This window comes from Procambarus clarkii, chromosome 87 (assembly GCF_040958095.1).
Source record: "Procambarus clarkii isolate CNS0578487 chromosome 87, FALCON_Pclarkii_2.0, whole genome shotgun sequence".
Lineage (NCBI taxonomy): Eukaryota > Metazoa > Arthropoda > Malacostraca > Decapoda > Cambaridae > Procambarus > Procambarus clarkii.
In genome coordinates this window covers 2,927,886-2,943,745 of record NC_091236.1, presented here as the reverse complement: position 1 = coordinate 2,943,745, position 15,860 = coordinate 2,927,886, and the positions used below count along the sequence as shown (strand labels likewise).

The window sequence follows — 15,860 nt, the reverse complement described above, 5'->3', positions numbered from 1 at the left end:
ATTTTGGAGAATTGATTTTTGATTTACCTCCAACAGTGAAAAGAAATGTACGAAAGATTGAGAAAATTCGTGTTAGAATTATTAATCTTACTTTTTCGGTCATATTTGATAATATATGTCTACAGGAAAGACTGCTACCAAAATATACTAACATATATACATATATACATATATATATGTGTCGTACCTAGTAGCCAGAACGCACTTCTCGGCCTACTATGCAAGGCCCGACTTGCCTAATAAGCCAAGTTTTCCTGAATATATTTTCTCTATTTTTTTTCTTATGAAATGATAAAGCTACCCATTTCATTATGTTTGAGGTCAATTTTTTTTATTGGAGTCAAAATTAACGTAGATATATGACCGAACCTAACCAACCCTACCTAACCTAACTTATTATTATCGGTTAGGTTAGGTTAGGTAGCCGAGAAAGTTAGGTTAGGTTAGGTATTCGAAAAACAATTAATTCATGAAAACTTGGCTTATTAGGCAAATCGGGCCTTGCATAGTAGGCTGAGAAGTGAGTTCTGGCTACTAGGTACGACATATATATATGTATATATATATATATATATGTATCATTGAATATGACCGCATATTCTGTATTTATTATTTTCTGGTTTAGGGCTTCTATCCCTCTAACTATTTTCTTAGCATCAGGGCTTAATTGAAATAGGAGTTCTCCAAAACTCATTTTCGTACTTTTAAGGTGAAGAAAAGAAGTGATTTACTATAGAGTGTATTACACTCATTTATATAATTTGCACAACGTTTCGAACCTCCATGGTTCATTCTCAAGTGAACAGATCTTACAATACTAGTTGATTTTATACCCGCACTGGGTCAGGTGATAATACAATAAAAGTGAAAACATGGGGGGATACATAAGGGATAAATGTGAGGTGAAACATAGGGGTAACTGCAGAAGGCTTATTGGCCCATACGAGGCATCTCCTATCTAAACACAAAGATTAATCCCCTGTTTAGATAGGAGATGCCTCGTATGGGCCAATAAGCCTTCTGCAGCATCTATGTTTCACCTCACATTTATCCCTTATGTATCCCCCCATGTTTTCACCTTTATTGTATTATCACCTGACCCAGTGCGGGTATAAAATCAACTAGTATTGTAAGATCTGTTCACTTGAGAATGAACCATGGAGGTTCGAAACGTTGTGCAAATTATATAAATGAGTGTAATACACTCTATAGTAAATCACTTCTTTTCTTCACCTTAAAAGTACGAAAATGAGTTTTGGAGAACTCCTATTTCAATTAAGCCCTGATGCTAAGAAAATAGTTAGAGGGATAGAAGCCCTAAACCAGAAAATAATAAATACAGAATATGCGGTCATATTCAATGATACATGTTTGAAAGAAAACCTGCTGCCAGTATACACCAATATATATATATGTATATATATATATATATATATATATATGTATATATATATATATATATATATATATATATATATATATATATATATATATATATATATATATATATATATAACTTTATTTGAAAATTTTATTACACAAAAAGGGTTACAACAATGGTTACATGCAGGGTACAAAGCTACTTGTCCCAAGTTGTAGAGCTCCTCCAGCTCCTCAGATGGTGCAGAAACCATGGATGCAGTGAGCATTTCCTCTCTGGATCGTCATACTAAGGCGCTGAAATAGAAAACTTGCAGCTCTATGGTCTCTAGTGGTTTCAATTAGCTTGGACCCCAACTCCTTAAAAAAACTAGCAGCACTTTTACCCCAGGCGCCAAGTGTCTCTGAGGCAATGGGGACAAAATTATAGTGGTGCTCAAGGTCCTTGTATTTACGTGACTTGGCTGCATCCCGGTGATTGGCAGCACCTTCTGCTTGTGTAGCACTGAAGTCAACATAGGGGTTGGCTAAAATTGAAACGCAAGTGTAGTCCCACACCAGCTGTCTACCATTCTTCCAGGGGTTCACCGTGATTCCATCTGGGCGACCGACAGGCTCATCAGAGTTGTGGGACATTAGGTAACGGGGCTCTCTCTCTGCTGGACAACCGTTAATAATGTTGTTAACCTTGCCATGTCTTGCATGCCATCCTCCTGTCTTTTAGCAGAGAAGGCCAATGCCGTCCGTACCGGTCGGCCACTGCCCTGCCGCAAATACACCTGTATTCGGTGTGGATTGGGGCAGCGAGGCAGAGAGCCACGGCATTTCGGAAGGCCTACGGTGTGAGACGGGTGCCGGTTGCTGACATTGGCGTTGCTAATAGGAAGTCACCTGCATGGGGAGCTGCTACAGCTCGAAGTCGGGCAGTGTCATGTGGTGTTGTCTTCCAAAGTCACAGCTTCTTGGTCGGCAATGGGACAATCCTCGATATATATATATATATATATATATATATATATATATATATTATGATGATGAAAATAGGAGTTAGTGCAGTATCTCTGGGCAGATAGAATGCCAGTCACATAAAACAAAAATAAAATAAAAAAAAAGTAAAACAAAATTAAACTGCAAGTTTTCTTCACAGTGAGGTAACTGTAGGATAAGACAGGGAAGAAACATTTAAAAACACATTACTTTGAAAAAATGATGTTAAACAAATTACAAAACATAAAATAATATCCAGGCTTCACTCTAATACAAAGTGTGTAAACAAACAAGATGAACAATCAAATTTACGTTACATTAACGTGCAAATAAAATATGGTGCTAGAAAGCTATGAGCTAGACTGCACAAATCTGCTACCATACCAAGATATGTCAACAGGTCTACTCAGTAGAGCACTCAGGAGTAATCTGAATCGTGCTGGGCTAGGCAGCCCTATATATATATATATATATATATATATATATATATATATATATATATATATATATATATATATATATATATATATATATATATGAGCGTTGCGTTGCGTTGCGTTGCGTTGCACCTGGGAGTATGGGTTCGAGTCACTTCTGGGGTGTGAGTTTTCAGTTATATATATATATATATTATATATATATATATATATAGAACGGCGGCCGTCCAGGTGGTGCTGGTAGTCGTGGATAACTAGGAACCGGCTCATTAACTGCCTGTTTCGGCCGGTGGCGTGAGCTTCCAGCGACCAGGTAAGGTGGGGTGATGGGCCATGTTGTAGGGGGGAGGTAGTCCACTGTCTAAACGTCTGGAAAGTAGTAGTTGTTGCTCCTGTGGCTGCAGTTCTTTAATATATAGACGTGATATGATAAAATAGGTGATGATGAAGCAGGCCGAATCTCCTTCTAGAGATTACCGTGACAGCTCTCCCCCGAAGCCTGCTCCTATTGCCTATTCGACTGCAGCAGAATGTAGAATAGTAGGAGTGGACAAACCCACCTCGTGGACTCGTGAAAGTACGTCGGCGACAATGATGTCCGAGCCTTTGATGAAGAAGATGGTAAGGTTGAAGTTCTGCCGATACCGTGTCCAGCGTAACAGACGTTGGTTGGAGAACTGGGCCTGCTGCAGAAACTGAAGAGAATGGTGCTTGAAGATGTTGAGATAGAACTGCAGGACTCTGTGAAGTATAAATTGAACCTGCTGAATGGATCGTCGATAATGGTGATCAAAGGAGATGGTGAGATGGTTCGTCTGATGCAAGGCCTAGCGTAGCAAGTGCTGATGGGTGAACTGGGCTAGCAGTATGAACCGAAGGGGATTGTGATACATGATGCTCACATGGTGATGCAAGATTCAGCGAAGTTTGAAGAACTGACCCTGATGTTGGGACCGAAGAATGTTGAAGTCCGAGGAGAGGTTGAAGTTGTAGCCTAGTAGATTGGAGGGTTCGTTGTGTTGCACGCAGGGCAGGATGTTGAGTGGCTCCTCTCTGATTACTGTAGCTGGAGAGTATGATCCCATTTTGCTGTGGTATGATGGTGTTCCTATCGCCAGGGTGGAAGACTGAAGGTTTTCTAATACCAGGCAGGGCGAGAATGGAGTTAATACTAGACAAGGATTTACGCCTTTCAAATGCAATGGAAGGTAAGTTTGTCTTACAATATTTTTGCTGAGGGCTGGAAGAGTTGTCTGGAGGAGCGCGTTTATTTGGATTTGGTTCGTAGAGAGAAGGATCTTTCCTGGTGTTGGAATAGATCGAGAATTTAGAACCATTGTAGTCAGGCCAAGTACAACGAGAAGAATTAGATAATACTTTGGTGATGTTGGTTGTCTTACTCAGGTCGTTGGAGGAGATGGTATCACACTTGTTCTGACTTTCCCATTGATGTCCATACTGCGGGCACTGCTTCCCGTGGTGCTTCACAACATTAGCAGCCGTACTGTTCTGGACGGAACCTGCTGTAGAATACCTGACGGTAGAACACGGGATAGTATATAAAGGAGCGATACCTGAGCTTGTCTGGGACAAAGGCTCGTCATAGTTGATGGTATGGCTGAACGGCTCAGAAGACACTGGTACCTGTATCAGGGGTGCCTTTAATAGAGGAGCGTTCAGCTTACCTGTCATCTGAGACATGTGACAATTCTTGACAAGGTATTTAATATCTTTAATCATACCTGGCCAGTAGTATTCCTGTTTCAGGGCCTTGTAGGTCTTATAAAACTCGTAGTGTGAGCGAGATCCCCGAACCAGACGCAAGATATCTGATCGTAGGCTGTTGGGAACTACCAGTTGGTTAATGTTGGCCTCCTTCAATTTCCTGGTTCTATAATGCCGGTACAACACTTTGTTTTCTACAAAGAAACTAGGGATAGAGTTAGGTTTTCTCTCAGACTTTAAGAATAAAAATGTTAAGGTGGAATACTCTCTCTGCAACTTACGGAACTCCAGCATTGTGAGATTCGGTGAAAGGCTCTGTGAATCTTGAGGAACAGCTGCCGCAGCTGGTTTCGGGCGAGCAGCTGTGACCCGCTTCGTCGCGATAACAGGAGGGGAGACGTCCTCAGAATCATCTGTTGCTTGGACCTCTTCCTTAACAAACTGCAAAACAGGATTTTCCACTGCGGAGTCACATACCTGGGGTTTGTCGATGATAATTAGATTCGCAGGTTGTTGATCTTCTGCCAAGTCATTACCCAGGAGAAGTTGAACTCCTGATAAGGGAAAAGGCTTTTCCCGGGTGGCGACTTGGATTTCACCTTGTAAATGGACAATCCAGGTGAACTCCGGCAAGTGGATATGGAGTATTGACAGTTTGGTCCGTGATGAGGACAGTTTCTCCGGTGTAGGTGACGTTGGGTACAGCTGACTTCAGAAGAATAGATTGTAGAGCAGCTGTGTCCCTCAAGATCTTCACTTTGAACTTTTCCTCCAAATCTCTACGGCTGGCAGAGACTGTTCCGGAGTCTCTGAAGACTCCGAAGAGAAGGAGATCAGTGGAAGAAACAAAAATATTCATCACAGGCTTAGGACTCTGAGAAAAACATGTGAAAAACTACGTTTAAAAAAAAAAAATTCCCGTCACAGACGTGATATGTATATAGTATGTTTAAGAAAACTCGCTCGGATGCAAATGGAACGTCGAGTGAAAATTTCAAAGCAATCGGTGAAGAACTTTCAGAGATTAGCGATTTTGAACAAACGAACATTTACATATTTATTTATATGAATTAGCTGTACCCGGCCACCCGTTGTTGTGGCTCAGCAAAACATGCGCGTTGCTGAGCCACACCAACCCTCCCCTGTCTCCCTTGTCCTCCCCACCATTTACCCCCCCCCCCCCGACCCGTCTCGTCCTCGCAACCATTGCCTATTCCCCCCGTCACCTCGTCCTCTCCACAATTTCCCCCTACCCTGTCCCCTAGTCCTCCCCACCCCCCCCCACCCCACTTCCCCTATCCCCTCATACTCTCGAACAGTCCCAACTTCCCCATCCCCACCTTTCCCCATACCCCCATCCCCTCGTCCTCCCCACCATTCCCCACTCCCTCGTCTGATGCACTCCCAAATGATCTGATGTTCCCATCAGAAAATGGGAACATTAAATGATCTGATGTTCCCATCACTGAAATAAGAACAATTAAAAAAACGAAATGAAAAAAAAATGAAAAAATAAAATTAACTACACTCATGAAATGAGCGGTATGGTAAACAACACAGATCAATTCTAATGCAATTATATACAAAATAATTAAATCAAAATGAAAATATAATTAAAAACTATGAAAATTCAATTTATCTACGCAATCGGGAACATTGAAATGGAATCGTAACAAGTTTAGTATGGCTTGTGTTGCTTTTACATGCAACAGATGGCGGTTTTTTTTTAATTAACACTATCGCCCGCGTCATGCGCGCAACGCAGACCTTGACGTCATGGGGCTAATGATGCGGGCGTGCGGCCACGCCTAAATGTGTATACTCGTTTCAGTTTTCTCACCTTAATTCTTGTGCTACGTCGTTTGTTTTGGTATCATTGTGTTCGCAATTAAATTCCCTGCAGATGTATAGGCATATAATGTCCAAAAGCCTGACGAGACTCCCTGCAGCAAAGCCTAAAGTTACCCGTGAACGAGCACCAATTTGCACGCCACAACCTAATGTGTATACACGTTTAGTTTGATAACATCAATTTTCATGTTACATCGCTCGTTTTGGTATCAAATTGTTCGCAATATAAAGGCGCACATTTTAAAACTAGTCCCATAAAAATAGCACAATAAATAGAATTTTACAAATATTTTAAAATTTAAAATTTAGACCCAAAAACGTATTTATAATCTTTCAAGTGTTCTGACATCACGTTTCGTCTTACATCTTTGATTTTGGTATCAAATTGTGCGCATTCTAAAGGCGCGTATTTGGAAACTATCATGAGGTCGATCGGATAAAAAATGAGTTTTATACAAATATTTTTGTAGTGGACGCGAGTCCTGCCCACGGCCAGGCCTCAAGAGAAAAAAAATGGACGTGCTCGGTGTCCATAGCGAACGATTAAAAAAAAAACATGTTTTTACCTGTCACAGGTGTGGCATCTATATAGTATATAAAAACCATGCACGTATTCGAATGGAATGTTACGTCAAAATTTCAAAGCAATCGGTGTAGAACTTTTGGAGAGTACAGCGTGTGTTGCTCTGATGCCCAACAGATGACGTTGTTTTTCTAAAAAAGCATATTTTTCCTGTTACAGGTGAGGCATGTATATAGTAGGTATATAAAAACACGTCCCTATTTGAATGTAACGTTGTGTCAAAATTTCAAAGCAACCGGTAAATAGCTTTCGAAGATTTCCCTCACATGAAAAACACCTGAAAAACAGTTAAAAAAAAATCATGTTTTTTCCCGTCACAGACGTGACATCTATAGAGCATGTTCTTAAAAACCCGCACGGATGCGAATGGAACGTTGAGTGAAAATTTCAAAGAAATCGGTGAAGAACTTTTGGAGATAAGCGAATTTGAACAAACGAACATTTACATATTATATATATATATACTAGCAGTACCCGCCACGCGTTGCTGTGGCTCAGTCTGGTTAAATGGAAAAGAAAGAAAAGAGAAAGTGCACGTTTCAAATAGGTTTAATTTCACAATGCTTGTGGGTATACAATATGCTTTGTTGTTCCATTGTCTGTGGAGATATAGAGCTTGTCTGGTTTGCTGACTCTAAAACATGTAACATATAATTGACCCTATGAGAAGCATTCCGTGTCTAGATATAAACTGCACAATTCTAAAATTGGCCCTGAGCTTTGTAGATGGTTTGTAGATGTACTTTAGGGAGCCGGTCGGCCGAGCGGATAGCACGCTGGACTTGTGATCCTGTGGTCCTGGGTTCGATCCCAGGCGCCGTCGAAAAACATTGGGCAGAGTTTCTTTCACCCTATGCCCCTGTTACCTAGCAGTAAAATAGGTACCTGGGTGTTAGTCAGCTGTCACAGGCTGCTCCCTGGGGGTCGAGGCCTGGTCGAGGACCAGGCCGCGGGGACACTAAAAAGCCCTGAAATCATCTCAAGATAACCTCAAGATGGTAATTGCAAACGCCAAGCAAATTGGAAATTACAATATCTTAAATTGAAATGGCATATCTGTTGGAATCATAGGAATGCGAGGAATGAGGACATCTTCACTTTTGAAAGGTCCTGTCAAGATTGTTGCTTCTATGACGTTGCTGATTATTTTTATACTGCAAGGCGCGTGGCGTTGCAAAGCTTTAGCCGATTGATATTTTGCAACCTGATAATTGGCACGCAGATTTTCAATTGCTGTCCGTGTGATGGTATCCCTGGCAGACCGAGTGAATTAAAAAATTCTGTTGGATAACTAACTGCTTCATCTGCTTTCTCAACAGTGTCGATGGACTTGTATCGAGGAATTACAGGTAATGTTTTCTTGAAATCTCCTTCAAGCAAATCTTGCAATAGTCGATCAAGAACCTCAAGCGATTTTTTGTGGGCCATTGTGCATTCATCCCAAACGATAAGTTTACATTTCTGCAATACTTTCCCCATGCCGGAAGCTTTGGAAATGTTGCACGTGGGAGTGTCAATGAATTGCATGTTCAATGGCAATTTCAAAGCCGAAGTAGCAGTTCTTCCACCTGGTAGCAATGTCGCAGCAATTCCGGACGATGCAAGAGCTAAGGGTATGCCATTTTGAGATCGAAATGCTGCCAGAATCAATCTAATTAGGAAGGATTTACAGTTCCTCCTGGCGCATCTAATAAGATTTCTTCAAACCCATTATTGACAGTTTGAATTATTTGATTGCAAATGCATTTTCACTCAAGCGTTAGCTTAGGAATATTTGATTCCACATACGACAGAAGATCACTCATGTTGTAATTTTGTTCACGACTCAATTCTACATCACACGAAGCAGCAGCAGATCGATTTGGTGACGGCATTTCCAATTGATTTAGAACTTTGTTCGCGAATTCTAAGCACAAATCTTCAATCATTATCAACGCTTCGTTGTAGATTTCTGCTCTGAAATCTATGTTCATATTTGAATTTTCCTTCATATTTGACTGACAATATCTTCAGCCATGTGCGATTTATATTTCTCCCATAACTCTGTTGGAGATGAAGGAGAGCAGGTGGTCAATATGATTGCAAACAATGCATAAAATAATTTGGATGTGACGTGTTGGACGCGCCATTAATGCTTACATCCCTGTGTCGGTCTTTCTCCAATAAATTCCGAGCTTGATATGCACTATGGAAAGAGGCATGTGTAACGCCGTTGACAAATCTCAATGGCTGGAAAGACGTTGGACCGGACACATTTACCAAAAGCATGCGAAGAAAGAAGCATTCATCTTGATTGAGACGCACGGTGTACAGTCTGCCTATCGTAGTTTATTTGAATATGCCAGGTTGTTCGTCGACTCGTTCTTCTCGTTTGCGTCATTCAAATAATTTTCTATTGGCATCCCATGTGTAATACATAGGCACTTCCGAATGCAGCAGTGTTTTCATAAACTCGTCATTTTAACATAATGTGAAGAAAACAGTTAACGTTGTAGCCGCTTATTGTACGTTTGCAGCTGTGAAATAAACGTGTTGTCCATTTTCTTGTTTTCAAAACAAAAACAAAAAATACTAACGAAATATTTAAATTCAAACGCAGATTAATCGACACAGCTCAATTTCATCACCAATTGCACTGAAAAATAAGAACAGTTAAGAAACGAAATGAAAAACAATGAAAAAAGAAACAAATAAGCTTTACCCACGAAATGAACGGTATGGTAAACTACACAGCTCAATTCCAATGCAATGTCCCACCAAATAATTAAATAGAAATGAAAATAAATAAAAATCTATGAAAAATCAATGTCAATGCAATCGGAAACATTGAAATGGAATTCGTGACATATTTACCATAGCGTGCATGTTGCTCATACGTGCAACAGATGGCGCTGTTTTTCTAAAAAAAACATATTTTTACCTGTTACTGGTGTGGTATATATATATAGTAGGCATATAAAAACACGCGGGTATTTGAATGGAACGTTGGGCCAAATTTCAAAGTAATTGGTGAAGAACTTTCGGAGATTTAGGCACGTGTTGCCCTTATATCCAACAGATGGCGCTGTTTTTCAAAAAATCTTGTTTTTTTTCCTGTCACAAATGAGGCCTGTATATAGTAGGTATATAAAAACACGTGCCTATTCGAATGCAACATTGTGTCAAAATTTCAAAGCAATCAGTAAAGTGGTTTCGATGAGTTCCCTCATATGAAAAAGACATGAAAAACACAGTTTTTTTTCCTGTCACAGACGTGGCAATTATATATAGTATGCATATAAAAACCAACCCGGATTCGAATATAACATTATGTGAAAGTTTAAACGCAATCGATGAAGAACTTTCGGAGATTAGCAATTTTGAACAAACATACATTTCCATATTTATATATATATATATATATATATATATATATATATATATATATATATATATATATATATATATATATACACACACACACACACACACACACACACACACACACACACACACACACACACACACTTTTACCTAAGCAATAGGAAGCAGTGAGTTATAGTGAGGGGTGAGACCTCAGAATGGCGGGAAGTCACCAGTGGAGTCCCACAGGACTCTGTGCTTGGACCTATCCTGTTTCTGATATACGTAAATGATCTCCCAGAGGGTATAGACTCATTCCTCTCAATGTTTGCTGACGACGCCAAAATTATAAGAAGGATTAAGACAGAGGAGGACAGCTTGAGGCTTCAAGAAGACCTGGACAAGCTGCAGGAATGGTCGAACAAATGGATGTTAGAGTTTAACCCAAGCAAATGTAATGTAATGAAGATAGGAGTAGGAAGCAGGAGACCAGATACAAGGTATCACTTGGGAGATGAAATACTTCAAGAGTCAGAGAGAGAGAAAGACCTGGGGGTTGATATCACGCCAGACCTGTCCCCTGATGCTCATATCAAGAGGATAACATCAGCAGCATATGCCAGGTTGGCTAACATAAGAACGGCCTTTAGAAACTTGTGTAAGGAATCTTTCAGAACATTATATACCACATATGTCAGACCAATCCTGGAGTATGCGGCTCCAGCATGGAGTCCATATCTAGTCAAGCATAAGACTAAACTGGAAAAGGTTCAAAGGTTTGCCACCAGACTAGTACCCGAGCTGAGAGATATGAGCTACGAGGAGAGACTACGGGAATTGAACCTCACTTCGTTGGAAGACAGAAGAGTTAGGGGGGACATGATCACCACATTCAAGATTCTCAAGGGAATCGACAGGGTTGATAAAGATAGGCTATTTAACACAAGGGGCATACGCACTAGGGGACACAGGTGGAAACTGAGTGCCCAAATGAGCCACAGATATTAGAAAGAACTTTTTTAGTGTCAGAGTGGTTGACAAATGGAATGCATTAGGAAGCAATGTGGTGGAGGCTGACTCCATACACAGTTTCAAGTGTAGATATGATAGAGCCCAATAGGCTCAGGAACCTGTACACCTGTTGATGGACGGTTGAGAGGCGGGACCAAAGAGCCAGAGCTCAACCCCAACAAGCACAACTAGGTGAGTGCAACTAGGTGAGTACACACACACATGTTGTACCTAGTAGCCAGAACTTCGCACTCGGCCTACTATGCAAGGGCCGATTTGCCTAGTTCAAGAGCAACAGCTCTTGAACTAGGCTCAGAGCGAGTTTGTTAGTTTAGTTAATTTATTATGCACCCCACACCCCATCCTGTGGGTGGTATTGGAAAGGGTTGCAAAGGCACATAATGGGCTCGGGGACTGAATCCCACAATTCATTTAGCTAAGCAAGTTACAGTGTTGATGTAACATCAGTGCAAATCGTCATATCAACAATGGGCTCAAGATCGACCATAAATAGTTTCTAAATTAAGCAACTGACATATGTGGAGAGCTAGTGTCATAACTGATACGTTTGTCCTGCACCCTTGCACCCCGCCCCCATCCAGTGGGCAGCGGTGGATAGGTTACAAGCACTAAATTACTGCCTACAGTTAGCAAATTGGGGATATTTGGCTAAAATTTCTGGTGGCGAATCATTTTGAATGATATATTTACACATCTCTGGAACATATGTGATAGAATTGTCTCTGAACTCCCTTATATTTTCGCACTCCATCACATAGTGATGGAGGGTGTGCAAATAATTTTGTTGACACAGTTTACATTTGGTCAGGTCTACATCCAATCTGTCCTCTTAAAAATAACGTCGCCTTTGTCCGTTTACCAGTATGGCCGAAAGTAGACGTAATTTGAAAATGAAAATAAATTTGGGATTTTTTTTCAACAACAGTAAGTTTAAGGTCCTCTGATAGGTTAGGTGGGCAGGAAATTCTCATAAAGATTCAAAACGTTATGAAAAACTTTTAATTGAAAGTTTCCTCTCCTAACCTTACTGAATAAGCCGGACGACTCGAACAAAAAACGGGACAGTACGTCACTTTTGTGAGTCGATTTCATTTCAAATTACGTCCAAATTTGGCCATAGCGCGCATACGAGCGAAAAGCGACGTTATTTTTTAGAGGACGGGTTGCTACGTCAGCAGGTAATGAGAATTCCCAGAGATACTTGTAACCGAGTCTAAGCCGAGCAGTAGTAAGATGATGAAGTCTGCTGATTTTATTGGATGATCCATAGTTGTATGGATCTTCTTGCATGGAACTATGATGATAGATGGAATTACAAGTACATAGTAATTACTAGTGTATATAAACCAGCGAGAAAGAAAGCGAGAGGCCAGGAAGAATATGTGGAAGCTCCAGGTCCAAGACCAGAGAGCGAGAGGCCAGGCAGGATATTAATAAGAGTAAGCCGTAAGAGGGGCTTTCTGCCCCTCTTGAAAGAGGGGCAGAAAGCGACAGGAATAAGTAATAAATTCTGAATATATAGACAAATATTTGATCTTTCTCAGATCACTGAGTGTTGCAGCCGTCTGCGCCGCCATGACTCTGGTGCTAAAGGTCCTCATTGTGTTGGGTGAGTACCCGTCCCAGGGCATCATTGTTTAGTCCAGGCCATCATTGTTTAGTCCAGGGCATCATTGTTTAGTCCAGGGCATCGTTGTTTAGTCCAGGCCATCATTGTTTAGTCCAGGGCATCATTGTTTAGTCCAGGGCATCATTGTTTAGTCCAGGCCATCATTGTTTAGTCCAGGGCATCATTGTTTAGTCCAGGGCATCATTGTTTAGTCCAGGCCATCATTGTTTAGTCCAGGGCATCATTGTTTAGTCCAGGGCATCATTGTTTAGTCCAGGCCATCATTGTTTAGTCCAGGGCATCATTGCTTAGTCCAGGGCATCATTGTTTAGTCCAGGCCATCATTGTTTAGTCCAGGGCATCATTGTTTAGTCCAGGGCATCATTGTTTAGTCCAGGCCATCATTGTTTAGTCCAGGGCATCATTGTTTAGTCCATGCATCATTATTTAGTCCATGCCACCATTGTTTCGTCCATGCCATCATTGGTTAGACCAAGCCATCATTATTTAGTCCATGCCATCATTGTTTAGACCAGTCCATCATTATTTTGTCCAGTCCATCATTATTTAGTCCATGCATCATTATTTAGTCCATGCCATCATTGTTTAGTCCATGCCACCAATGTTTAGTCCATGCCATCATTGTTTAGTCCATGCCACCAATGTTTAGTCCATGCCATCATTGGTTAGACCAAGTCATCATTGTTTAGACCAGTCCATCATTATTTAGTCCATGCCATCATTGTTTAGACCAGTCCATCACTATTTAGTCTATGCCATCAGTGTTTAGTCCATGCCATCATTATGCTGTCCAGTCCATCATTGTTTACACTCGGTCATCATTATTTAGTCCAAACCATCATTGTTTAGTCCGGGTCATCTCTCTCGTGAGTCATAACCCGAGGGAACAACACACACACCACCCAGCCACTGAGGCACACACACCACCCAGCCACTGAGGCTCACACACCACCCAGCCACTGAGGCACACACACCACCCCGCCACTGAGGCACACACACCCACACCACACAGGCACTGAGGCTCACACACACACCACCCAGCCACTGAGGCTCACACACACACCACCCAGCCACTGAGGCTCACACACACACCACCCAGCCACTGAGGCTCACACACACACCACCCAGCCACTGAGGCTCACACACCACCCAGCCACTGAGGCTCACACACACACCACCCAGCCACTGAGGCTCACCCACACCACCCAGCCACTGAGGCTCACACACCCACACCACCCAGCCACTGAGGCACACACACACCACCCAGCCACTGAGGCTCACACACACACACCACCCAGCCACTGAGGCACACACACACCACCCAGCCACTGAGGCACACACACCACCCAGCCACTGAGGCACACACACCACCCAGCCACTGAGGCACACACACACCACCCAGCCACTGAGGCACACCCACACCACCCAGCCACTGAGGCACACACACACCACCCAGCCACTGAGGCACACCCACACCACCCAGCCACTGAGGCACACCCACACCACCCAGCCACTGAGGCACACACACACCACCCAGCCACTGAGGCTCACACACACACCACCCAGCCACTGAGGCTCACACACCCACACCACCCAGCCACTGAGGCACACACACACACCACCCAGCCACTGAGGCACACACACACACACACCACCCAGCCACTGAGGCTCACACACCCACACCACCCAGGCACTGAGGCACACACACACCACCCAGCCACTGAGGCTCACACACACACCACCCAGCCACTGAGGCACACACCCACACCACCCAGCCACTGAGGCACACACACACCACCCAGCCACTGAGGCACACACACACCACCCAGCCACTGAGGCTCACACACACACCACCCAGCCACTGAGGCTCACACCCACACCACCCAGCCACTGAGGCACACACACACACCACCCAGCCACTGAGGCTCACACATAGAGCACGCAGCCACTGAGGCTCACACCCACACCACCCAGCCACTGAGGCTCACCCACACCACCCAGCCACTGAGGCTCACACACACCACCCAGCCACTGAGGCACACACACACACCACCCAGCCACTGAGGCACACACACACACCACCCAGCCACTGAGGCACACACACACACACCACCCAGCCACTGAGGCACACACACACACACCACCCAGCCACTGAGGCACACACACACACACCACCCAGCCACTGAGGCACACACACACACACCACCCAGCCACTGAGGCACACACACACACACCACCCAGCCACTGAGGCACACACACACACACCACCCAGCCACTGAGGCACACACACCACCCAGCCACTGAGGCACACACACCACCCAGCCACTGAGGCACACACACACACACCACCCAGCCACTGAGGCACACACACACACACCACCCAGCCACTGAGGCACACACACACACACCACCCAGCCACTGAGGCACACACACACACACCACCCAGCCACTGAGGCACACACACCACCCAGCCACTGAGGCACACACACCACCCAGCCACTGAGGCACACACACACACCACCCCGCCACTGAGGCACATACACACATACACCACCCAGCCACTGAGGCACACACACACACCACCCAGCCACTGAGGCACACACACACCCCAGCCACTGAGGCACACACACACCACCCAGCCACTGAGGCACACACACACCACCCAGCCACTGAGGCACACACACACCACCCAGCCACTGAGGCACACACACACCACCCAGCCACTGAGGCACACACACACCACCCAGCCACTGAGGCACACACACACCACCCAGCCACTGAGGCACACACACACCACCCACCCACTGAGGCACACACACACCACCCACCCACTGAGGCACACACACACCACCCAGCTACACACACCACCCAGCCACTGAGGCACACACACACC

General features: G+C 43.6%; 1 protein-coding gene across 1 annotated transcript in view; it reads left to right on the top strand.

Annotated features, from left to right (window-relative positions):
* The window catches only part of LOC123746991 (uncharacterized), a 182,307-nt gene that overhangs the window by 4,211 nt on the left and 162,236 nt on the right, over nt 1-15,860 (top strand). Inside the window, exon 2 of the mRNA XM_069317267.1 lies at nt 12,882-12,946. Within this exon, the coding sequence (XP_069173368.1) occupies nt 12,913-12,946 (34 nt within the window). The 5' untranslated portion in view covers nt 12,882-12,912. The remainder of the gene's footprint in view (nt 1-12,881; nt 12,947-15,860) is intronic.